The following is a 26,760-nucleotide window of genomic DNA, read 5'->3' on the forward strand; positions in this document are numbered from 1 at the left end:
ACTCCGGTGCTTGCCGTTACTACTTGGTAACCGTGGCAACGGTAGTAAACGCTGTCAAAACTTGGGCTGCATAAAAGGGAAGAGAGGAGGCAGATGTTTGACGTTTATTCGAGATGATTTTTTTGTTAAAAGAAGACATCAGTGGTTTAGGTTAATTTTCTTTTTAGGTTAGCTGGGTGTTATTCGCATACAATTTTTTTTTTTTTATAAAATATCTTCGAGCGACTGCTTTCAACGTCAAACAGACTGAAGCTCAAACAACTGGAGGCGGATAATGTTTAACTTTACCGCTGAAGTGAGAAGTTAAAGACGTTTTCTCGAAGTTTCTCTAAAATTTACAAATGGATTCAGGCCAAGTGTTGCAAAGAAGGAAACGGGACATTCCTGTAATCCGACCAAGAGCATCAGATGAGAACCAGCTTCTGGTACAGTAAACACTTTCTAACTGAAAAATCTCTTTTAGTCCTTTTTTTTTTTTTTTTTTTTAATTTAAATTTATTTATTTTATTTTATTTTATTATTATTATTATTTTTTTTTATTAGGTGATGCAGAACAATACAAGACGGGTGAGGGACATGACAAGAGCAAGTAGTATGTAGGAGACAGGGGAGACACGACGATACAATGCACAGCATACACAGAGACAAAACAGGCAAGCAGGGAGTAATAATAACGTTTAGCTATTTTGTATGTTGAGGGTGTTGAAGGGCCCTGCTTGTGTGTGTGTGTGTGTGTGTGTGTGTGTGTGTGTGTGTGTGTGTGTGTGTGTGTGTGTGTAATTCAAGTGTATGCTTGCATTTTATTTTATTTTTTTTATTTATTTCCTCTTTTTCATCTTTATTCCTTTTTTTCCTTCTTTCATTCTATTTTTCTTTTCTTTTCTTTCTTTCTTTATTTTTTCCTCCTTTTTCTTCTTTCCCCTTTCCTCCTTTCCTTCCCCTCTTTCTTTCTATATATATATGTTCTCATTTCCACCACTTCAGTCACTGTGCGATGCAGGGGTGCCCCTGTCTCAGTTGCCGCCAGACCCTGCGGAGGGGGCCAGCCGATAGGGTCGCTCTTTTAGTCCTTAAGTAAATACCTTTACATTTATTTTACAACAACATTATCACAGCTTATACTCTTGAAGCCACCAGGAAATTAAATAAAAAGTCAAACGTGCAATTTTTAAAGTTTAATTTATTGATTAAACACATATTACAAGCAGCAACCTCAAACAATCCTCACAACAATAAATAGGCCTACAGGACAATACCATAGACTTTAAATATTAAAATACATGTTGACATTATACAACAACATGTAACACAGGAATGGAATACACAGTTCACAATTTCATATTTAAGTTTTTAAGTCATAAACATATTGTGTCATCTGCTTTTATGAAATACATTTCAAAACATTCTCATATTTTCTCAAAATAAACTTGAGTTTCTGTTATAGATTTAAATCCTTTTCATATAGGGTTGCTCAATATTGGTCAGTTTTATTGCTAATATGCAATGCTGACACATTTTCCCACATGTTTTATATCACTAATCAACTATTTATTTAATACAAAGAAGGTAAACAAAAATGAAGTTACCATGTTTCTACTGGGAAACATTTTAGTTTTCGAGTCATCCAGTTTAACAAAATTCATCTTTTAGCAGCCAAAATTGTTAGTCCTATTTATTTTAGAAAGAAGCTCATTCAATACAAAAATCTCACTTTGTCCTGGCTTGTCACAGCAAAGGTAAACAAAGATAGGAAACAGTGGAAAGTCAAATATGCTCTTTTGTCATCACCAACTGTTACAATCAAGGTTTTTTTTATTGTGCGAATGTGAAAACAGTTAAGTGCTAGATGATAAAAAAAACAATGCATACAAAGCATAAAGATGAGGACGGAGACAAAAATACTGCAAAATACTGAGCCATCAACTAGTATAGACTTCAACAAAATACAACAACACTAAACAATGCGAAATAATACAAAATAAAAACTATAAGAGAGAGAGAAAAGTGGAGATGGTACTTTCTGTATGGTGGCTTTGAGAGGGAGAAGAGAGACTTGGTAAGGGTGTTTATCTGTTTATCTGTGTGAATTTTCGTCTGTAAATGTGTTGATGTGTGTATTCATCATTATAGTGTTAAAAGTGAGGGTTTGAGTCATGTTTATATTGTTTGGTAAGGAGCTGCAGGAAGAGTTTTTGGGGTCAAAGCTCCACTGTTGGTGATATGAGGCAAAGATGGAGGCAGGCTGATGTTACTATTTATCTAACTGCAGTTTGGTTGCTGAATCTCCAGTGTGTTTTTTTTTAGATGGGGGGTGGCTTTTTATGCCTTTAATGGAGAGAAAGCAGAGTGGATAGAGTCAGAAACTGTGGAGAGATGCATTGAAGAAAAATCTGAAGCGTTTTCAGAAGGAGCAAAAGAGTCAGAGATACATTGCCAAATATGATTTATGATGTTTGCACATTATGATGCAGATTTGTTTTTTGGTCGTGTCTTCAGAAAACTCTGATTAAATGTATTATACATAGCCTAATTGTTGCATTTATGTCCCTTTGTCATCAAAGAAGAAAGATGATTATGTCAGTAATACACCTGAACTCTAATTATTCCAACAGGTCAGTGCTAAAAGTCTTGAACTCAGTAAGGTGATTCGTCTTCTTGAAGATCCTTTGACTGTAAGTGAAATATGAATGTCAACATGCTAATCACTTCGAAGTCTTGTTATATAGTTTTAAACACTCTACGTTGTGTTTTTTAATAAAGGCTAACTTGAAGGAGCGCCACCTTTTTGTCCTGAAGAAACTCCTGAAGAGAAGCCAAATTGGTTTCGTATCCTTTCCTCTGACATTGTCTTCTGACGATGCAAACTTCTCTTTCGAGACGTGTCTTTTTCCACAGGTTAAACTCGCTCAGGTGTCACACACAGCAGCAGTTTGTCAGATTATCCTCCTAGCTGTCCCCTGATACAGAGATGGAAATAGATTTGCTTTCGTGCAATCTAAAAAAAACAATGGAGCTGAACCTCGGTCCCAGGGCTCTAATTTTCCACTGCATCGCTGTGTCTGTCAGCGTTTTCCCTGTTCTGAAATAACCTCAGTTATCACGATGAGTCAGTGCCCCATCACTTAAACCCCTCTGCTGGCAATTATCTCTTCACAAACAAGCACATCAACATGTTCAAACTTCTTAATTTATTTCAAGACTTTGAAGGACCTGACAGGTGTAGCCAAAATACTCAACATCTGTGCTGAGAAGGGGAAGGATCACCCTGAGTATTTGTCCATTTTATGTGAGGCGCTCGAAATTTGTGGGTAAGTAACTCAGAAATTTAGTGCACACACCCACTGATGTATTCATCCTGACATCATCTGAACATTAACATTTTTCTTTCTTATGTCTCAGACTCCCCTTCCTGAAGGAGAAATCATCTGATGAGCTGACATATGCCAAGGACGTCATAGAGTTCCTCTCTCACATGGGTACACAGATCAGTTCATTCAGAGACGTTTCCATGGTGTTGCACATCACTGTATTACTAAAATTAAAACATTAAATAGCTATTCAGAATGTTTAAATTAAAAGCAAAGCAAATGCTTTAGGTACATGTCATGTTAAGGACTGATTAGATCGTTTTTGTTGCTTTAAAGTACAGACTCAGGAGTGACCATGGTGAGTGACCCTGACTGATGTGTTTCTCTTGGCAGGGTGTCTGATGAGGGTGTCAGATGTTGAAGTGAGACAGCAGATAGTTGAATCGGTGAAAATATTCTACAGCTGCGTGGCCCCCAAACATCTGCTGGATGGTACGGCCCGTCTCACAAAGACAAAGCCTCGGACTCTCCCCTCTGAAAACCGATTTTCTAGACTTTCACTAAGTGAGGCTCTCTCATGGCGTCTGTGGTGGCATGCTCGTGCTTACGGCTTTTCTTTTTAATTTCTTTATTTCTTTCTTTCGGCTGTCTTTCTGTTTAATTAAATAAAATTAAAAAATGACACACATATTTTATTTTTAAAACACGTCTTACTTGCAATGATTCCAAAGATCCTAAAATCTATTTTCTCTTATGTTTTAATTATTTTCCACTGAGACTTCTAGCCTTTCCATCGTGGGTCCTTCTTTCCATCAGTCATGTTAATGTTGTATTTCTTTATGTTATATATGATCTGAGAATTTCCTTTCAATATGTAAATCATGTACCCATTGCCTTTCCTCTTCTGTTACTTCTTTCTGTCGTTATTGTTGTTATTGTCTCTTTTCTTTTTCTGTTCTTTTTCTTACAGTTCACATCCTACATCCAGAAATGTATTCAACTTTTTCCTCCTAATTAATTTATTTGCAGGACTCCAGCCAACCTCTCCAGGCTACAGGCTGCAGCTCCTGGAGCGCAGCGACCTGGCTCAGACGTTGCTCCTCTCCATGGCCGCGTTGGAGAACCAGACCGCCATCAAGCTGCAGCTCCTGCAGACTCTTCTGATCCTCTCTGGCTCCTCTGGTCAGCAGCTGATTATGTTTAAGATTCATTGAGGTGATGGAGGAGGAGACCTGTCATAAATGTCAATCCACCTGATGACCTCCTTCATTACATGAAGCAGCCAGAACCTCAAGAGCTGGAATCATCTCATTATACAGAAGAACAATCAGACAAACAATCAAAACAGTGATTTTAAGTGTCCTTGTGTCAGTGTCAACAGGTCAATGGGTTGTTCTATCATTCATCACATCTCCTTAATCACTTTTTATTCATATTTAACCACAGATTTGAACTGTGCATCGATGCTAAGAGCGGGAGGAGCGGGGACGGTTTGTCTCCACATGAACGAACCCGATGCATCTGGTCAGGTTCTGTTCTGCTCCTCTGAAATCCTCTGGAACCTCCTGGAGCGAGGCAACAAGGCGGAGGTCACTGCGCAGCTCAGCAGCATGGAGTGTGTCATGTATGTGACTTCTGTGTGTTTATGTTTTTTTTTCATTTTTGGCTGATTAGGACAGTGTGCCAAGAAATCTCCTGAAGTGTATCAACATGCCTTTTTAAATACATAAGATAAACGAAGTTATGATTCAAGATTTTTGTTTGTATTCAATCTTATAAAAATGTTCAAGTTTGATTACTTCGGTGCTCTTATCTAGTTTCAACCTGTTTTTTTCACATGTGTCTTAGATCTCTAAAAGAGGCATTTCTTTACAAGCTGATTAATGGTGTCCATCATTCTGACCTCCAACTCCGAAATGACCTGCTGGTGATCACAACTCTCCTTGCCGATAACCCGAACTCTCTGCTCATTGTGAGTACCAGATAGATAGTGGTCAGGTGTAGTTACATTAAAGGTCACGTATTCTCCTCCTCTTCAACCAGTTTAAATACGTCTCAGAGCTCCTCAAAACATGTCTGTGAACTTTCTTGTTCTAAATCCACTCTGATCCTGTATTTAATCATGCCTATAAACCCCTCTATTTCAGCCCTGCTCAGAACAGGCTGTTTCTGTGTCTGTACCTTTAAATATGTAAATGAGCTGTGTCTGACCACGCCCCCTCTCTGGAAGGGCTCGGGTGACTCGGGCTTTCTTGCTCCATGTCCTGTTGTTTACGTTGAGAAGTCAGACTCAGAGGGCAGAACAAACACCTAGCTGTGGGAGTGTCACCCACCTGGGGGAGGGGTTACTGCCCTTTGTGATGTCATGAAGGGAAAATGTCCAAACGACCTGTTTGAGCACACATTTTCTGAAAAATGGAGCAGGCAAAAGACTGAGAGGATACTCTCTGAGAGGACTTTTCTCATAGCCGCTAGAGACACATATTAGTGTTAGAGAAACATGGTTAAGTGTATTTTGCATAATAAGTGACCTTTAAAAGTGTTATTTTTAGTCTATTCACTGCAAAGCATTAAGATGATATATTAAGTATGCCGCATTATGTGTCTAATTTTCAGGAGAGTCTGTTTGCCAAACAGCTTGTTGTTCTCGCCACGTTTCCAGAACGTAAGGCCAATCTTTCCTTTGAAATTTAAGTGTCATTTTAAATTCAAATGGATCTGCTTATTGTACTACATTTTTTTGTTTAACAAACTGGCTGTGATATTGTTTTAGGGAAAAGCCAAAACTCTTTGGTTGGCGACCTCAAACTCAACTTCAATCACGATGACTTGAAAATGAAGAAGCTTCTGTTGAACCTGTTGGTTTTAATGTCAAAGGACTTAAGTGCCCTGCAGGTCAGTCCCATCCTCACTTAGTATATCTTACTATTCAAAAATACATGACAAGTCTAAATGTGACTCTCCTATCATTAATCCTCCATGTTTTCCTCTCTTAGCTCTATAAAGACGAAATGGTTATGTTGTCTCTCCTGATGCTCGTGAAGCCGCCTGCTGCCTCCTCTGGGCGGCGGTCCTGTTCACGCTGCTGGTCCTCCGTCCAGCAGGAGGAGCTCATGCTGCAGGCGCTGGCCACCCTGGCTACCATCGCTCCCCTCATGTTGGATGATTTTATGACATGTCAGGGAAATGCGTGTCTGCTGCTCGTGCTGGACTGGTGCGTAACACAAGGTGAATATACAGCAAAGAATAAAATGCCTCTCCTGCATCATGTCAGACACTTCACGTCCTGTGAGTCCATCATCTTCAGCTGCAACTCCCAAACTCCCAGCTCTCTTACACTTACCTAACCTGACAATTGCAGAGATCAGTCTTATGAACAGCTGCACTGGGTCAGAACACTAAGGGAGGGGTGGGGGAGGAGAGGAAGCAGTGCGCTGAGGGACAGTGTTTGTCTTGGTCTTTTTTTTTTCTATTGTCAAGTCAAATTCTATGTATTTATATGGCACAGCAGTCAAACATTGTTAGCTGACCACAAACATGGGCAAAGTGAACACTGTAGTCTTTTCTTCTCTGTCCCAGATTCTTACTTTGGTCAGGGTCACAGCTTTCATGGCACAGGAGGACGAGGCAGTAAGAAGGCTCAGATGCGGCATTGCATCCGAGTGCTGAGATCTGTGACGTTATTAGATGAAGAGTCGGTCAACCAGGACCTTTGTGATCAAGGACTCATCCACCAGCTCGTGGGTAAATGAAATGAAATCTTGACTTTCAAATCAGAAATAGCAACAGAAACATTTGAACTCACTTACAGACATGTCTGTTGTATTTTTTTCCAGGGGTTTTGATGCAGATGGAAGCAAGTCCTGATGAAGAGGATATAGTCACTGTGGAGATTAAGTCAGATATTCAACTAATACTGTCTGCGCTGTGTGAGAGCAACATGCACAGAAAGGTGAAGCTGAGATCATGAAAGTAGAAGGAAGCTTTAGCCGCTCCGCAAATGCAGGTCGGTGCTCTCAGAGAAGGAACTTAGATGTTGAAAACATAATTCAGTGGACTCCTTCTCTCAGGCAAGATCCAAATACAAAGTACTGGAGCGCACATTTATTTGTGCATAGGAGTGAGGTTTCAATGCACTGCGTCTTCCTCAGAGCATGCCTGCCCACATAAATGGCTATAGGCTCCTGCAAGGCCTAATGAACAGACCCCGCGTTATATTTATTTTCATATCAACACATGCATGTCGGATCAGTACCGTTAGCCTCGACAACACTTGCCTCCTTGTCCTGGCTACGTTCGATTTGCATTTGGAACTGACTTGTTTGGTAGATCATTGCTTCAATTTTAGGATGGACCTTGTTTTTGATTACCTCCACGGGGGCCCCCCGTGATGCTGGGCCTCAGAAAGCTTTTCCGTCTTTCCCCCTCCCTATATGCCTCAGAGCCTAAATGTACAGGTAGAGATTTGAAAAGGCTGAATACACTCCTACTCACAGCGGGTCATCTCTCATTGGTTAATGAAAGTGGGAGGTAGAAGTGAGTTAACAGGAACTGTGACAGCACTCATGTGTCGCCCACTCATATAACATCCCATCCCAAATGTGATAATATTTACAATATATGAGATTATGAGAGTGACTGAAGCACTTTGAAACTCACCTGTGGAGTTATAGAAGACAGCAGCGTTGAAAAGATTCTGAGTTTGCACAGTCAGCCTTTTGTTTCTGCTTCATTTCTGATATTGGTTTTCATCTATCCATACTGTTAGTCCTTATAGCTCAACCATTAAATTCTTATGTAACATAAGTTTAAACTTTTCTTGGGTTGATATTTGACTGTAAAAATAACTTTGATTTGTCACATACAGTTTCCTGATATGCAGTTGGTCCATATTGACAGTGCTTTGATGTGATGTTGTACCACAGGAGCTGTTTGGATCAGAGGGAGTCGAGATGACGGTTCACTTCTTGAAGAAAGGCTCCGACAAGTTCTACAGCGGCCTGGGACACAACAAACTCATCTTGTCCACAGTGGACTGTGTCTGGTCAGTTCAGATCAACCATTTATACGTCTAACTGTCCAACTGGTTCAATTTATCTTATTCATTATAATGAAACAATGTGATGAATCCATGTTACAAACATTAATGTTGCCTTCAATTTTCATGTATGGCTTCATTAAAGAGGGTAAATGATTATGTTGATTATTTATCTTAAATCTGAAGTTAATTTTGAGATTAACATTTAGCTTCATCCTCAATCACCTTTTCTTCTCAGCCGAACATTTCAGATTTATCATCCTTATACTCTTTATATGACTTAAACTTTGCTCCTAGGTCATTTTTTAATAGCTTGATAAATGTAATTAAGTGATATTAACTTGTTGTAGATAAACAGGAAGTAAAGCAGTCCCCATGTTCCAGCAGTTGATAAATCCACATGTTTCCCTTCAGGTCCTGTATTGTTGGCTGCTACACCACAGAGGATTACTTTCTGGCTAAAGAGGGAGGCTTTCTGCTCTTGGAGCTCCTCAGTGTACGTAGCCTGACCTAAGTAAAAGAAGGATTTCATGTGTCATCTTGCACCTAAATATAAAATACTACTATACAAGTTAATCAGGTATTCCTCTCTAAAAGTCAAGCCCCAGATGTGTTCATTGTAACATCCTCGCCGCCCTCCTGGAACTTTGTGACAACCCGAACACGCTGTCCCACATCCTGAGCTGGAGGGGCGACGGCGGTCAGACGGCGCCTGGACTCCTGCTGCAGCTGTGGAGGGAGGAGGAGGAAGAGGAGCTCAAAGTCAGCAGGAACAAACACGGAGGGATCGCAGGTCAGTCTGCATCTAGACTTTAAACAACAAGTCAATGACAAGTCTGTCATTGTTTCACTTTATTTTTAAGAATTAATCAAATTAATCAAATCAAATGTACTTCACTTGTTTTAAGCCTGACTTGTTTGTAAGAGATAATGTGACAGGTTTACTCTAAATTACTTTCTTTTTATACTCCAGAGAAGTCAGGACATTGTGTCAGATATTGTTTTTCTTCTGAAACAAAAGATGAAAAGAAAGTTGAGCTGATGATTACCACATAAGAGTTAGCAAAAAGTTCTTGTTCCTTCTTGAAACAACTACATCCAGTTTTATGAAGCCTTGCCATTTGTTGAAGCTGCAGCGCCTTAGCACAGTTTATACATGCTGCTGTTGCCTAGCAACAGTGATCCCATACGCTTACCCCTCGAATGCAGAGCCTTTCCTGTTCACAACTTCAGAACACGACTTCACGACTTTACGAGTTCCATTTGAAGGCTGCATAAGTAGCTGGGCTGTGGTAACCATGGTAACAACAAAGTAGCAGGATTGCAACAGGAAGTTTGGGTTGTTGGAAACAGATCAGTTTCAGTTGAGATGTGGAACAGGTTCAATTGGTAGAGCAAGAAATCATAAAACTTTTGTCTATGTGCTGGTCGTAGAACTGTTGTATAAAAGTGATATCACACACGAGACCGAGATGTAGTCCTGGATCAGAACTACAGTTAGAATCTTCTTCATGAGGCCACCAAGACAGAATCACATCAGATCTGATATTCACTACAACATCACTCCCTCCCGCGTGATGTTACTCTGCTATCTGAAAATGATATGTCTATCCCTCTCATTTCTGTTCCTCCACTTTTGACCTTCAGATCCCAAGAGACCCATCCTCAGCGTGTACCAGGACGAAGACCCGCAGCTGTCGTTTTCTTCCAATGAACCGAGTCCAGCAGTGCTGGAGTTAGCAGAGAGTCTACGCTCAAAGATTTACTCCATCTTCTGCAAACTTGGTAAGCTATTCAATAATAAGACATCTTTTAACTTCAATGGATATAGTCTCTCTTTTATATCAAAGCATTAATATTCTCCATATTGACATTATGTGATATTGACTTTTTTTCACCATGCAGCCTTGAATAGTCCACAACGTTTGATAAATAACAAACACTCTTGTTTATTCCAATATGACCATAAGCTTAATGCAAATAATTGTACAGAAAAAGTATGCAGTGTAGGTGTGTCAAGAGCAGTGTTATGGAAAAATAATCTTGTGGGGCGCCGCATGGCCTAGCGGGTGTGTCGCGTGCCCAATGTACAGAGGCTACAGTCCTTGTTGCATAGGATGTGGGTTTGAATCTGCATGTCAGCCTCCTTAAAGATGCTTTTTGGGCAAGTTATACCATGTAAAAAAAATTAAAATAACTGTTACTTTTGTAGGTTTCCAGGACCTTCCTGGTTTGTCAACAAATCATTTTGTGACCATGAGTGTCGTCAGGAGATATCTGGACTTCAAGGTACAACTGATGTTTATTAATTTAAGAACATTATAGCTCTGGATATGAATTTAATTTGTAACTGAGTCCATCCATTTTACAAGACATTATCATTTTCAAGTTCTCCATATATAAACTATCCGTTGATATTTCAACAGATTCACCACAAAAGTGTTGTGTGAAAGTGTCATTTTAATACAGAAACCCGAGGTCTCATTTTTTCAAACATGGATGTGTCGTTCATGCTGCTGCAGGTCGGCGAGGTGTGGGACGAGATCAGCAGGGAGCTGAGTTCAGAAGGTGTGAGGCCGATCTCTCCGGACGAGGAGGCTCTGAGCACGATCTGTAAGATTGCAGAGGACACAGCGAGGAGGGTGGTAGCAGAACAGAACAGCATCCTGGAGCAGCGGAGGAAAGAGGAGGTCAGCGAGGAGGAGCTCGTGTACTCTGAGGTAATGAGGGTTGAGTTCAGTATTAAGAAAAACAGACAAAATATTTTCTGTTTTAAAAAAAAAGTTTTAGAAGATCATTCTATTTTGACTGAGACTTGAACTTATCACAGCATACATTTTATTGATTTATAGATTAAATCTCATTGGAAGCAGCGAGAGCTCACAGCCAAGACCTGGGACAACTACGTTTCCAAAACTTCAAACTTTCACACCCTGAAGGTTGTATCCTAAAAAATTAGAGACATAACCTCAAGTCATCATTGCTGTTACAATGAACACATTTGATCAACAATATTTTTACTAATAAATAATTATTTTTTCTTGTTCAGGAAGTCAAAGCACAGAGGGAGAAACAAAGTGAATCCTGCAGACCCAAAGCTGAGGATGCTGCAGGTCGTCTCACACAGGTCTCCTACAAACAACCTTTACAACATTTAATAATACATTAGAGGGGAGGTTTTAGGGATTTCTTGAAGGAAGTGAGTGAGGGGGGGGGGGGGTCTCTGATGTTTTTTGGGAGTGAGCTCCAGAGGGTGCTAGGGCAATGGAGAAGGCCCTGTCCCCCCCAGGACCGATGGTTTGTCCTGCAGGGGAGGACAGGAGGTTTGTGGCCGCAGACCTGAGAGTGTGGATATTACGTCTTATTCTACCCACTGTCAGCTGTTTGCAGATGAGAAATACGAGCAGTACTATTTATTTATTTATTGAACACTTTTCTGATCTCAGTTCAGAAAGTGCTTCACAGAGGATAGCAGGTTTGTAACTTGCAGATAGGATAGTAGCAAATAATAAAATAAAACATTAGAAAGCAAAATGCCACAAAAGGAAAGTGTAGGGAATTATCAAATCATGAAAAGTGTCTGATTAGTGTTTTATAAAGACATTATAAAAAGTTACTGAGTCTGCTGAAACAATTCCATCGAACAGCCCTTTAAAAAACAAACAAAAAAAACCTTCAGCTAGATGGCTCGATCAGTTCTGCTGACAAGAATTATTCAGACTTTTACTGACCTCTACTGGCAAACACTGGGAACATCATCAATGAACCGCTGCAGAGCCTCCTTTCTCCTTCACTTCTACTTCACACATCGGATACATTAGGCTGTTTTCGGACCGAAGGAACTTTTTCATAGATCTAGGAACTGTTGGATACCTCCCCGTGTTTTATTGATTACGCACCTCAGGAGCTATGCGCTATTTGAACCCCGTTTAGAGGAACCTTTTTAGCTCCTGCGTCAGAGTAGGTACCATGGTGGTGCGAATGTAGACAGAAAAAAAAGTCCCCATGGTCTTTCTCAGGGAAAAACAGTTCCTCTACAAAAAGTCCCCAGAACTGTTTTGTTCAATAACACCTATTATTGAAACATTTAAAAAAAAACCACGAGGTGATTGATGCAGAAACAACAGAAGCATTTAAAAAGAGATTAAATGCAATAAAATAGAGATCATTTGTTTGGTTTAAGGCTTGAAAATTTGAGTGTAATAAGTGTGAATGGTTTTTCATTTGGGACATTTTTTATCTGGTTCACAAACGAGCTAAAAATAGTGTTGAAGACCACTCTGGGAATTAATCAGCAAGAAGGAATCATTATAAAAGAACAATTATTGAAAATGTTGTTTTTTTCCTCTGAGGCTGTAACAAATATCACTGCTAAGCCCTCTGACACTGAGCTGTGAAGACTGAAGAGGAGATCTGCTCACTCATATAAACAAGTGTTCTTTTTTCGTCTGTGTTTTTCAGCATTTCATCGGTAAGGTCGTATCTGTAGAGACCACTGACGCTCTGGGACCGGCAGGAGTGAAAGTGACGATCGCCAGAGCTTCCATCAATTCTGCGGGTCAGGACCGAGAGGGAGCAGCAAGACACGACCAAGAGTACTTCAGCACGGTTTCTGTAAAGGACTGATGACAGCAAAGACTCTGATTCAATACAAACCCTGTACATTAATACTGCATCTTTATTTTTATTTTCAAATCTTACAGCCACAGCACAATCATCGCATCGTCGTTTCTTTAAGAGCAGATTCAGTCAATAATGGAGAGTTTTGTATGACTTTTGCAGAACATGCAGATGTGAGGTCATTGGATGTGCACAATCAGCATCTTGTAGTCTAGTCCACCTCTGACATTCTTATATGGACACACACACACACACACACACACACACACACACACACAGCACTGAATGATCTTTGTGTTCTGATGCACATTACAACGTCTTAGATTCATGTTTATTGAATAGATAAAAACATTTTATTTAGTGTTTTTTAGAAAAGAAATGTAGTTCAAAAGTGTAATTCTTCACGACATGCAGAGCTTTACATGTTCAGCCACAACAGTCTGAATGTTTCTCTATGCATTATTTATTATTTTATGTAACCACAGGGCAGCATGAACAGTGAGACCCTCGACAATCAATGTGGCATCATGGAAACTGGGGCCTTATGTAACGTCACAATAACCAATAAACCCCTTTAAACCGAGGATACATCTCCAGCTCAGAGGAAACGCTGAAACTAAAAGCTACAGCTCTTTGTGTGTGTGCAGCTGTGAACACCCTTTAAGGAAACTCCAGGAAGGACTCCTCTTCCAAAGAGTTTCATCTTTAGTGTTTTTGGGTTACATAAGTCACTGCAGCGCATTAGCACACATGTTCCTCCGAGCGTGCAACATGCTGCACAGAGACACTTCTTCTCTCCCCGCTCTCACCCACTTTACTGCCTGGATGGTCAAATCATCTCTGACAGGCCGAAGCTTTTCATGCAGCTCTGTGAGTGTGTGTGTGTGTGTGTGTGTGTGTGTGTGTGTGTGTGTGTGTGTGTGTGTGTGTGTGTGTGTGTGTGTGTGTGTGTGTGTGTGTGTGTGTGTGTGTGTGTGTGTGTGTGTGTGGAGCCCGTCAGACTGGGATGTTCATGCTGCACAAAAGAGCAGGGACACACAGGAGCCTCTTCAGTGCGACAGGCTGCCGCTGTTTGTTCAGGCTGCTGAGGGGCTTCACATGCTGACTGACTGTCTGACTGTTGGTGGGTGCTGAGCTGCTGATGAAGGTGAGGGGCAGCGTGGGTGCTGTTTTTAAGGAATCCTGCTGGGTGCTCGTCAACTTCCCTGAGGACCCGTTAACTTCTGTGAGAAACACTTTTTTTTCTTGTTCACTCTTTAGCTATTTGGTCATCGCTTGTTTTTTGTTTGTTTTATATTTTAGACTTTAAAGACATTTGAATTAAATATATTTAAAGATCTGATCATTTAAAGATTTTACCCCCAAAGAAAAATGTCATGTTTCAGTAACAATATGATAAACTTTTGTGATTGTTGTTTGAGAGTTGTCTTACAACAACTTCTGTGGCTGCTATCGAGTGATAAAGTAAACTCAACACAAAGAGATCAAAACTGTATTTAATGTCATTTTCATCAGAAACAGAAGATTCCACGTGTATGTTCAGATGTGAAAACACTGCTAAATTATTCATGGCATACTTATATAACATTACTTGTGAATGAAAGTGAAAATGTGCAAAATAATAAGAAACATTTGTGAATATCTTTAGAGCGACGGCTGTGAGCTTCTGTTTCTTTGTTTCCATGTCTGCTTTATTTATTTTAGTTTTAACATCAGAATCAGAATCAGTGTTTATTGCCATTTACACATACAAGGAATTTGACTTAGTGTTTTTGTGCAAAACCGAAATATAAAAACAGCAGAGCTCCTGCTGACAGCTTAAATAGGAATAAGGTAAAGGCTTTTAGAAAATATATAATAAAATATAAAATGTAAAAACACAAAATGTACAAATTGAACAAGAATATAAGAAAAATTAAGTAATGACAAACATTAAACATTCAGTTCTAACCAAGACTCTTGAGATCATTTATAACTATTTAGTCAAATGCACTCTCATCCTAAACTCATGATTTTTTAAAATTTAACCAGGTTTGTTCCATTGAGATTAAGAACCTCTTGTCTAAAGGAGACCTGGCCGAGACAGTCAGCAGCAAAAACACAAAGTTACAGACAGAGACACAAAGACAGACAATTTATATTTCCAACAAATTACAATTTCCATTAAAGGAGAACCATCTATGAGTCAAATCTGGGAGTCAGTAGTTCAAGCAGTCAAGCTAAAAACATCGTCATCCTGTAGAGTCTGCTTCCAGGTCTTTTATTTGAGATTTAAAACTTTTAAGGACACCAGCTCCTTTAGTTTTAAGAACACAGAACACCCAAAAGCCCTTTTCCCAAATTTCTGTCAGAGCGTTTGGGACAGAGAGCATAAAGAGGTCCTGAGAACGCAGAGAGCACTGTCCGGTCCTTTTCTGATATTGTCCGATGATAAGTTGTGAGAAGAGGATTTTGTTCTCATCGTCAAAAGCATCCAGAAAGTCCTTTTAAAAAAAAAAAAACTCCTGTGGATGTGTTTCTCAAGGGAATCAGAATTTGTATCTCCTGTAGAGTAAACTTGAACTTGTGGAGGAGTGATTACGTTTTATTTTTTCTTCTCTCCTGCAGAGAGTTGTTGACTGATCTGTGAAGCTCCAGCAGCAGAAATGATCATCAGACTGGGAAGACTGACACCAGGATACTTCCGTCTCCTGCAGGTAGGTCAGAGATCTGAAACCTATTTTTCACCAGATGTAAGTTTCTCTCTGAGAAATGTGTTTTCTGTGTGCAGTAATAACACAAACATCAATAACATTATAACTCATTTCAATCAGAAGAGCACAAATAAATGAATCCACCGTGAAACTAAATGCTTCAGTGAGGATTTAGTGTGAATACATGTCTGATTGTTTTTAAATATCTTGATAGAAATGCTTAACATTGAGGCTGAACAAAGTCAATAAATATTTAACAGAGAGATGACGGCAGCTCGTCTCAGGAGGTTTCGTTACATAACCTGTTCAGACTGAGAGCTCTGGATGCTGAAGGAAAGAGAAGTGATTTCATGGCACAGAGTAGTTGTCGCAGTTGTATTTTCTGACCACCAGGGGGTGCAAAAGTCTGGATTTCATATTCTACACAATGTAGCTTGTAGCATTGAAACGTAAGAAAATATCTTTGAAAAAACTCAAACTCAGCTGTTTATCAGGAGGCTTAGAGCCCAGCTCCGCTCCACCTTTTTGTCTGTTACTACGAAAATGATGTTCAGAAAACATTTTCAATATGGCCACTGTCATCGCTAGACTTCAAAATTCCGCTTCAGTAACCAACGGGTGATGTCACTGAGACTACATCCATGTTTCTGTGTGCTTCTGCTGCAGCTGTACGACTCGAGAGGGAAAGTCTCCAAAGGTTTAAAATGTATCACAATGTTATACTTTATTTAAGTGATGAACCAGATGATACTGTCACACTAACCGAGCATCCACCTTTAAGACTCCAGCAACAGAATGACAGCCAGGCACAGATAACAAACCCTCCTAATGCATAAACCCCAAGCGGCAGCGTTCAGTGTTGAAAAATGAAGCAAATGCGTACATGCAAATAGCTGCAGTTCCACTTGAGAAGCCCCGGGAGTCACACACACACATCCCATATTAAAAAGTTTTACAGCAGCAATTAACATGTTTACAGCACACACTCATTATGGGAAATTGTCTTTAAAAAGTCATTTGATGTGTCCAGGTGTTCCTCTGGTTATCTTCCCCTGTGTGTGTGTCCCTGTCGTGTTGTGCAGACAGAAACTCAGTGTTCCGGTTTTCATTTGACCAAAGTACTCCCCACATTTCATTGAATCAATAGAAAGTTCCCAGACAGAAAAGACAAATCAAACACACTGTGGCTCTGATGGAAAAAAACAAAAAAACACCTCAGATATAAGAATGATAAATTGTCCTCTAATCAGACTGTTGTGTGTTCGTCTTCATCTTCCTCTCCTCTGCAGCGTCAGGTGTCAGGTGAGGTCCGGATGCAGCCTCAGAGCAGTCTCATCGATCCCATCGCCATGACGATGGCCACACTGGGGATGGGAGTGTCTCTATACAGCGCCAGACAGATGTCAGACAGGGTCCAACTGAAACATCACCACGCCTGAGATTAGCAGAGGGGGGGGGGGGGGGGGGGGGGGGAACACCCAGCAGCAGCAGAGCGGGCGTGTGTGTGTGTGTGTGTGATTGTGTGTGATTGTGTGTGTACGTCGCTGAAGGTTTGAGATGGAGGTCGGAGAGAGTTTTCATGTGTTTGTGGTGTTGATTGAAGGAAAGTCTAAGTGTCGCAGCAGAGAAAAAGTGAGTCAGGGATCGGGAAGATTTGTCATTAAGTCGAAAGGTTACACATTCTGTCAAATATAAGAGAGAGAGTCTGTAGTTTGAACACTTAAAGTAATTGTATTTAAACCAAATAAATGAGCATATGACAGCTTTGTAGCTAAAACCTTCAGCTAGTCCCAATATTTTGTACTTAAAAAAAAAAAACATTGTTAAATGAGAATGTAAAATCTCCATTTGTTGCAAGCACCTTAGTCAAAAGATCCCAAAGCAGCTTCCTCCCTTTGAGTATTTATAATAGAAGGAGCACTCCACCTGTTACACAAGACATTTCATCAGGGCTGCTTAGGTTTGCTTGATTAAAAAAAAACGTCACTTTTTACCGTAATTTAATAAAGATAATGTCTGTAAATGTAAAATGTCACTTAAACTCACTTGGTAATGAATCACAGTTGTTGAATAAATGTTCTTCTCAGTTAAAGACGTTCACTGTTTTTGAAATCTGTGTGCAGATATCTAAAGAGCGATGTGTTTTTTTTTGTAACGTTCAACCGGCTCTGTGGTTCTCAGGCTTCAACCACGTGGGAAAGTTGAGTGGGAAACAGAAGTTCTCGGGCGGCTGCACAGTCTGAATGGAGCGACTCAGGTGGATAAAACTCAGACAGAGGAAGTGATTTCACAGCGAGGCTCGGTGACATCCAGAGATTCTGAGATTTAAAAAAAAAAAAAAAAAAATGGAAAACATAGAACCCTCTCATGATGTCTCCTTAAAGTGTCAAATTAACAGGATATTAAAACAGAGCCATACATACTGACTATGCTGTGTATTTTCCGAGCAGCAACATGCAGTTCCTTGAGTGTCCACTTGAGGCATGATGTTATAATGTTGGACTTCCATATTAAACCTGGGAAAAGGTTTTTTTTTAAAAACACAAGATACACACTTGTTGCCGTAATCCCCGGACGTGGTTTCCTGCTGCTCTCCAATCCAATCCAATCCACTTTATTTATATAGCACAAGTTTAAACAAACACAAGGTTTCCAAAGTGCTGCACAAGAGAGTAAAATAGAGATAACAAATAAATAAAAATATATAAAAATATGCATGTGTACACATAAAACAAATACAGTCACATAAAACACATAAAATCAACACTCTACGTGGGGGTAAAAGCCAAAGAAAAGAAGTAGGTTTTAAGAAGAGTTTTAAAACGAGATAGAGAAGAGGCCTGCCTAATGTGCAGCGGCAGCCCATTCCAAAGCCTTGGAGCAGCAATAGCAAAAGCTCGGTCCCCTCTGAGCTTAAGCCTAGCTTTAGGGACTGTCAGGAGCAGCTGGTCAGCTGACCTGAGAGATCGGCTAGGCATGTAGGGGTGCAGCAATTCAGAAAGGTAAGGAGGGGCAAGTCCATTTAAGGCTTTAAAAGAAAATAAAAGAATTTTAAAATGAATCCTAAAATGGACGGGCAGCCAGTGAAGTGAAGCTAAAATAGGTGAGATGTGCTCATACTTGCTTGTGCCAGTTAAAAGACGTGCAGCAGCATTTTGAACCAGTTGAAGACGCGCAATGGAGGACCCACTAACCCCCATATACAGTGCATTACAGTAGTCCAGCCTAGTGGTCACAAAGGCGTGGATTACTGTCTCAAATTGCTGTCTCTGAAGGACTGGTTTAATTTTTGCCAGCTGCCTTAACTGGAAAAAACTAGACTTTGCTCTGAACGAGATGTTACGAGAACTTTGCGGGACTTGGCCAGTCGTCGTATTAAAGCAAAGTTGCAGGACATGCCCACAGGGAAGCTCACTCACAATTTCCCCCGCGACTGCAAACAGAGCTGGCCAATCGGAGGAAAGTGAGCACGTGGGGAGGGCGGGCCTTAAAGAGACAGTAGCTGAAAAGAAGCGTTTCAGGCCGAGGCTGAAACGAGGGATTTTACTGACGTCAGTATCAGATAAATAAGGAGGTTATTGAGCAACACATCTCACAACGCTACTCAATCGGTGTCCTAGACTGACGTGATGAATGGTGGAAGTGAGGATAATAGATCTCCTTTAATGTAGGAAAAGAGTTCTTCATAATACAGAGCCTGGATTATGAAACCAACCAGAAACCAATAGGTGACGTCACTGTGACTATGTCCAGTTGACAAACATTACATTTAGTTTATCATTTTACAACCCCTGAACTCTGTGCACAAAACAAACTGCTTCTTTATTTATGTTTCCAACTCCCTCGACGGGCCGACTGAAGTCAGGCGTGGAGGTCTGAGTCTGTGGGAACCGGCCGTGTTGTTGTTTTTACTGATTCTCCTCTTATGGGGCTGACAGACATGAAGAGGCCATGTGAGCGCTGAAGTATTATGTTTATCCTGACGTTATCTCAATGCTATTTAAAAAAACAAAAAACAAATCATCACTCTACTTTATTAATTTGAGATGTTACAGTAAGAGGCTCATTTTAAAAACATGTTGTGAAAATTCAAATTCTTCAACTCTGATGATAAAAGAGATTTCCAGTGAGTTGTTATTCAGGAAATGTCTGAGAGTCTGCTCCCATAAAGAAACCAAATAATGGACGACCAGGGAGAAGATCGATTGGCGTTAGAGGCTGGAGATGGATCCTCTCTGGATCACCGGCAGTGGGCTCGTCTCGTCATGATCTTAAATCTTCTCTCCCGCAAAACAGCGAGCAGGAAATGGGAACCGAGCCGAGCTATTGGCTCAGCTCTATTTCACACATACTGCACTGTTGAGCAGAAGCTTTAGTATGTTCCCAGCTGTGATAGTTTGTACATATACAACTGTTACTAAACTACACAGGAAATCAATAAAAAAACATTCAAATAAATCATACAGATTAACATTTTATATATATATTTTTTTTTTAATCCCACAGGAGGGAAATCACTTTTACACTATTTTATCACACATAAGGCTGAAATACACACACATGCACAAACAGGATGCTATGGACAGTTTGGGGGTGTGGTTCCTTGCACTTGGCAGTGGTGGGAAGGGACCTGGCACCTCTCCAGCTGCCAGACCAATGTCCAGACTTGCATTTGGACTTGAACAGGGGATCTCTGCAGACTGAGGTACTGCGGCCCCACGCCACTCAAGCAATAAAAAGCAGCGTGAAATTAGAAAAACAAAATACAAGTAACTCAAAATTGTATTAAAGCACACGTTGTGGGGGCTGTAAGTTGGTCGCTGTTGGTGTCCTCCCCTCCAGCAGATGTCGCTCTCACTCTGACGTCACTTTGCGTTTTCCAGTAAAGCGAGAAAGAGTTCAGCGTGACAGCTTTCAGCCTGATGGATGATGATGCTGCTACCTGATGCAAGTTGTGGATAAGAGGACTACACAGGCAACAACGATCGAGCCACACTTTAAATCAGCTCAGCAGGAGAGTAAGAGACGTTTGAAATGTTTTTGTGCAACTCAAACCGGATTTTTCGTGTATAGTTATGCGTAATTTTGAGAACCTTTGGGAGTTTGTGCGTAAAAGTTTGCGCGTCTCCCCGGCACGCCACACTCGCTCTCCGCAACCATCCTCATCTTCACCTTCACCGGATCTAGAGCGGAGCAGAAGCAGTTCAGCCGTCTGAACATCCTGAAAACATGGCTGTGCTGCTCCGTCCCGCCCGGGGGAGCTCCGGTCTGCTCCTGGCGGCGTTTCTGTGCGTTTTGTTTCTCGTTTTCGTCTCTGCCTCCTCCGCGGGTCGTGATGTTGTTTCAGGAAACAACGAGACGAGGAGAGATCCAGCCGGAGGAGTGACAGAGGAGGAGGACACTCACAAGAAGGCTTTCCCCGTCCTCTCCTTCAAATACAATCACGTCAGGAAGCCCTTCGAGATCTCTCTGTGGATCCTCCTGGCTCTGCTCATGAAACTTGGTGAGTGAAATATGACTCCAATCACTGATTGATCTCCTACTGGAATACCTCCAGCATTAGTGAGCAGCTGCAGGGGTTAAAATGAAAGGTGCTGATCATCCCCACTGAAGAGAGGAGGCTCCAGACTGACATCTATGTCTGCAGTTTTCTTGTGTCGAGCTTCCTGAAAGTTTGCAAAATGCTTCAGGTTTATTTTGATTTTTATCAAAATGTCATGCAGTTCAAAAGGAAGAGAAGAGGAACTAGCTGCAGAGACAAAAATACACACCAGGCCAGCTGAGAAACATTATGCACATTCATTATGAGTGGAAGCCAAATATAGAAACAAACAACCAGCTGATGAGTTAAAGCAACTTGGGAAAGCATTAAGGAACTTTATTTATAGAACTCCTTTTCGAGTACACACAACAGAAAACAAGGTATGTACAGAGAGAGCCAAACAAATACAGTTAGGTATAGAGGGTGAGAATCGCAGGGGAAACGGTGCACGATATGAAATGTGGCTCAGGGTAATGAAAATATCCTGATGGGGTGGGAATAGAAGAACTCATGAAACAGAACAGTACGATACGGTACACAATATGTGGCCCGTGATAATGAAATGTTGACTTCTAGGGAAACTCCCGATAAAAGATGTAGGAGCGGATTATCAGAATAATATGAGGTGTTTTGTGTAACGGGGGGGGGGGGGGGGTTGATGGTTACCTCTGTACAGTATAAGGTAGGAATCTTTGTGTCCAGGCAGAAGGGAGAAGTGTTTGTTGTTACAAGCAGGTGTTTTTTTTTTTGGTACAAAAAATATGGACATGTGGAGCCAATGAACGTAAGATAATGGAATGGCACGTTCAACAGTTCAGTTTGACTTTAATTCATCTGACAAGGTAACGTTAGTCCGGGTGCAGCGCCTCAATGGCTTAGCCTCTTACACACGATACATGATAATCACCATCAGCAAACTAGAGTCATGTGCATTATTTGTCTGCATCAGCCTGAGACAGCACGTCCCTCATTAGGGCTGAGCATATGATCATGATTTCATCATTATCGTTAAATTAAAAACACTTTTAATGGAGTCTAGAAATGCTTTCTCACTCAGCATGTGCACATTTCACCTGTTGGATGGAGGCCGTGATCATGCTTTCACATCATGTTGATGCAGACAGATGAAGCTAAAGCTATAGCCAACAAAGCTACCAGTTACAATGACGGTAGGAAACCTCCCTAAGGGGGCCCCATCTGACAGCACTCAATGTTCTTTTAAATGCTAAGCGTTTCAATATTTCTGTGAAAACACAAGTTGGTCACTTACAGTTGCCGTTGGTGTTCGATCATTTTTTAAACATAATGCCAATGAATGCTGGCCGTAAAGCAAATTGCCCCCGTCGGGGATGATGAAGTTTACCTTGACCTTGACTTTAGAATCGCCACGAGAGGGGAAAAAAAACGGTTTATAAAAGTGATTTTGGGTTCAGGGAGACGTATTGCATAAAACATGAAGAACAGCAGGTTGTCATAGAAACTGAGTTGTAGCTCATATGCACTCTTAGTTTCTTTAAATCTTAATTTATATCTTTATGGCATCATAGAGTAATGTTAACCCACACGTCATGCAGGCCCATCTTTCCTGTCGTTCTGAGATGGATGAAACCTGTTGTTGTTGTTTGTTTAACAATCAGAAACATCTGTCTCCCTCAAACGATTAAACACTGTGACGAACACTTTCAGCACAGAGCCAAACCCCAAACTTTCCCCTGAGGATTCTTCTAATTATGAATATTATGAAAATGAGTCTCCTAAAGACAGTCCTCATGTTTTCCAGCTTTAACTGCTGACAGAGATTCCTCTGCAGGCGTGAACAGAAGTCTAATCATGTTTCCACAAACTGCTTCGGTTATGATGCACGAATTCAGGTCGTGATGGTGTGATGCATCTCTACATGTCTGCCATTTAAACTCTACATCACCGACTTATTTTAGTTTCATTTAAACCCCAGTAGAGCCAAATCAAGGCATTTGAAGATATTATGGTGATAATTGAGAGCAAACTGCAGGTTGATTTCATGTACATTTTATAAAATGTTGAAGCATGTTGGTCGATTATATTGTTTCAAACTCTAAATATTAAAATCAAAGACTTGTTTAGGACCAAACAAAATACATTTGGTTTTAAAGGAGGAGTTCGCACATCCAACTATCTCATGAGGTCGGTGTGTTCGACATAAAACTGTCACAATGCACACTCGTTTTGCTCACCATCAACAGTTTGTTGGAGAGAAAAAAAGACATTTGATGAAGAAAAAAATTCAGTTTAAGCTCCAGAAATTATAACAAAAAATGTGCAAACCGTAACTCTGCTTTATGTCACATCACATCATCAACATATAATATCTGTTTCATGTCCTCACACATTTAAAGGATGTAAGGGAATCTGACGCAGCGTGACATGACACTGATATCTGATTGGTGCGCTCACGACAGCTCCAGCCATCGGTACAATCAGGTTCAGACGTTTCACAGGACTTTTGAATGATACATATGCATTTTGATTTTTTTCACTCTTGCATTATCCTTCATGCCACCGTGGTTGATGTGACCGCAGCGCGCAGTGAGGATTCTGATTGGCTGTGTGAATCTGTCGGGCAGTTTGTCGTTGGCTGACGGAGCAGAAAGAAGAACTCTGGCGTCTTATCTGTTTCGTCCAGCTGCTGTCTCCGAGGGGCCGGTCCCACATCCTGTCCTAATGCACTGCTCGATAACAAAGAACGTCAGTGTGCGGAGTCGGAGAGGAGAGGAGAGGAGGGGGCGAGGACGGCCGAAACATGGCTGAAGACTTTTGTTAGAGCAGCCTCGACCCCGGAGTCACGAGAGAGCGTGAATGTCAAGCGGCACTTTGGACTGAGAGAGAGATGATGTTAGCATTCAGTCAAATAACGACTAAAGTAGGACTTATTTAAAGGGGACATGTTCTGAAAAATCCTCTTCTACAGAGTTTTTGAACATTTATTTAGGTAACCTGAGTGTCTACTGACCCACAAAATGTGAAATAAACCCATCCAGTCCTTTTGTTTGTGGTCTGCATAAGTCTTACAACACAGAGAAAAATGCTCTGTTTCAAATGTGCTCTCCTTGTGATGTCACAGTGGGATTCTGCAAAAAAAAAAACCCTCCCCTCCCCTGGTATCTCCACCCAGCTAGAACAAAACTTTTGCGCAGGTCCGCCATTTTTATTCTCCCTACAGAGGAGTGATGTCTACGGGGAAAACTCAGGGGGCGGGTCATTGCATTTAAAGAGACACACACACCAAAACGGAGCGTTCTGAGAGAGCTGGTTTATACAGGGTCACAAACCTCCTCTGGTGCTTGATTCATGTTATATTTTGACCAAAGCACAGCACAGATGTTTCATTTAGACCACAGGGGAACTGTTTGAAAAGGTGGAGAAGGGGGGATAATATGTCCTCTTTAAATCAGCTACAATAATGATAAACGTGTAGAATTCAGATTTCTATAAAGACAAAAACATGATGATAAGGAGTACAGTCTCTGTCTCTGTACTGTTTAGTACAATGACGACTGTCGCTAAGAGGAAGAGGACGTTGACGGCTGAAGCTAAGAGGAAACAGGAAGCCGAGTGTTCGTCCCTGCAGTTGATATTATTCAGAACAGATTGCAACATAACTTCAGGCTGTATCATTCCCGGTGTCATCATTGACTCGTGTTGAGCAGGCTGCAGAAAGTCGTCTAACCCGAGTCATGTCTCAGGTTTGCATCCAAATCAAGGAATGAATCCAAGAAGTTGTCTCTCCGCTCGTCGATCTTAAAGTTGACTTTGGAAAGTTTGGAACCTCACAACGTATGATCTCAACTAGCAATAAACGAGCCTCTCCAGTGCAGTCGTTTACACATCATAGACAACATCTGAACGCACAAACACAGACGCCACATGCTAACCGTGTGCAAACAACGCGCCAGCAGTCACATCTCAGCGGATGTAAACTGGGTGTGAAAATGTTATTGTGATGCTAATAACAGATGTTCTTTCAAAGCCAAGAACAATCCTGTTTCATTTCATTTGACTCCTTCATTGGTTTCGAAAGTGTTCTGAAATGTGAGGAACGGCAACTCGTCTCTGTTTTGATTCTTTTCAAAATTCAACATCCGTGTTAGTGACTGATGTTTACGTCAAACGAGCCGCGAAGAATTTAAATGTCTAACACTTTATAACCTGCCGGATGCAACAGATTCATCAAGAAGTCATGTGATCCTCCTGCTTCCTCCAAGCTCTTAGCGCTTAAAATAAAGTGATGTCATTAGTAAGTTGCTGTGGTGCCTGTTTGTTTAATTCTTCATGAGGAAGTTGTTTTGGTGTACGAATGACCGAGCGCATCTCAAGCTGCTGCTCTGACGCACTCAGGGATGTTTCACCAGATGTAGACACACTGAGTGATAACATGACATTGAGATCTTATAAACACGCTCTCCTGATGCCTCCTCTCCTCGATCTCTTTATTCGTTCCACAGCGTCTTAAATCAAAAGTTTTCTGTCAGGTTTGTGTGAGGGAGGGAATGCTGATGACGTGACCTTGTTCATTCTCTGAAAGTCTCTGAGTTTGATCAATTCAAGCTCTTAAAAAAAAGTTAATCTGTGATCTGTTCTGCACATGTTAAATTTACAAATGATCCCTGCACTCATGTTCACTTCATGTGTCTGTCTACTCGCAGTTATATTGTATAGTTTCTGCTTATAATATGTCTGCACTCATGCACTTTAACTTAAATCAATACTGTCCATTTACAACTCTGTTTTTGCACATTTACATTTAATCTTCCATATTTAATCTTCATATTTAAGACTAGTAATGCTAAGTTAAATCCTGGTTGTATATATTCACATTCTTAGTTTTGATATTTTTAGTGCTTATTTACTTTGTATTTAATATTATATTATGTTTAGATTTACTAACATTGTGTTTTTTACTCATATTGTGTGTTTGATAACCTGCTGCTGTAACGCCACAATTTCCCAGTTTGGGATCAATAAAGTAATTATATTCTTTTTTTCTTTCTTCTTTTTTAAAAATTTTTCTTAGGTGATGCAGAACAATACAAGACAAGTGAGGGATATGACAAGAACAACAGTATGTAGGAGACAGGGGAGACGAATAAAACAAGAAAAACAGACAATCATCTGGATTGGGGAAAGAGAAAAGAAATAAATAAAATAAAAAGAAATGCATGAAAAATGAGAGTGGCTGTGATGAGAATTTATGATGATAAATATGATATGAATATAAGCGGGGGAGAGGAAATAAATCAATAAATAGGTCATAATGAAATGGTGGCTGAAGACAATAATAATAATAATAATAATAATGATAATAATGGTAATAAAAAAAAAGATTAAATTTGATGGTAAGAGGAAAATAAATTCATAAATAAGTTGTGATAGTTGTACAGAAAGGAAAACAAAATAAAAAAGTAATTCTATTCTAAAGATAAAACTTTTTGATTCCTCTGCAGGTTTCCACATTATCCCCCGAGTGTCAAACGTCGTCCCGGAGAGTTGTCTGCTGATCTTCGTCGGCCTGCTTGTGGGCGG

General features: G+C 40.6%; 2 protein-coding genes across 2 annotated transcripts in view; both read left to right on the forward strand.

Annotated features, from left to right (window-relative positions):
• Positions 1–177: 177 nt before the first annotated feature.
• On the forward strand, positions 178–14,188 carry LOC132991667 (cilia- and flagella-associated protein 69-like). Its single transcript, XM_061060493.1, has 23 exons — positions 178–425; positions 2,613–2,672; positions 2,761–2,826; positions 3,199–3,308; positions 3,400–3,476; positions 3,702–3,872; positions 4,338–4,490; positions 4,755–4,932; positions 5,157–5,280; positions 5,925–5,973; positions 6,082–6,203; positions 6,305–6,536; positions 6,888–7,052; positions 7,145–7,260; positions 8,234–8,352; positions 8,761–8,842; positions 8,944–9,139; positions 9,994–10,131; positions 10,559–10,635; positions 10,869–11,066; positions 11,199–11,285; positions 11,396–11,473; positions 12,808–14,188. Exons 1-23 carry the CDS (start codon positions 342–344, stop codon positions 12,970–12,972), a joined length of 2,847 nt encoding a protein of 948 aa, XP_060916476.1. The 5' UTR covers positions 178–341; the 3' UTR covers positions 12,973–14,188.
• A 6,349-nt stretch (positions 14,189–20,537) lies between these two features.
• The window catches only part of LOC132991669 (Na(+)/H(+) exchanger beta-like), a 16,226-nt gene continuing 10,003 nt past the window's right edge, over positions 20,538–26,760 (forward strand). Inside the window, exons 1-2 of the mRNA XM_061060496.1 lie at positions 20,538–21,162; positions 26,682–26,760. The exon at positions 26,682–26,760 is cut by the window's right edge and continues 382 nt beyond it. Of these exons, the coding sequence (XP_060916479.1) occupies positions 20,889–21,162; positions 26,682–26,760 (353 nt within the window). The 5' untranslated portion in view covers positions 20,538–20,888. The remainder of the gene's footprint in view (positions 21,163–26,681) is intronic.

This window comes from Labrus mixtus, chromosome 16, assembly GCF_963584025.1.
Source record: "Labrus mixtus chromosome 16, fLabMix1.1, whole genome shotgun sequence".
Lineage (NCBI taxonomy): Eukaryota > Metazoa > Chordata > Actinopteri > Labriformes > Labridae > Labrus > Labrus mixtus.

What these genes read in the sequence shown, in the direction of transcription:
- LOC132991667 (XM_061060493.1), top strand. Translation starts at nt 342, where the DNA reads ATGGATTCAGGCCAAGTGTTGCAAAGAAGGAAACGGGACATTCCTGTA. An exon ending in AGAGCAACATGCACAGAAAG is followed by an intron (nt 7,261 to 8,233) that starts GTGAAGCTGAGA and finishes GTTGTACCACAG; the next exon opens with GAGCTGTTTGGATCAGAGGG. An exon ending in TGCTCTTGGAGCTCCTCAGT is followed by an intron (nt 8,843 to 8,943) that starts GTACGTAGCCTG and finishes CCTCTCTAAAAG; the next exon opens with TCAAGCCCCAGATGTGTTCA.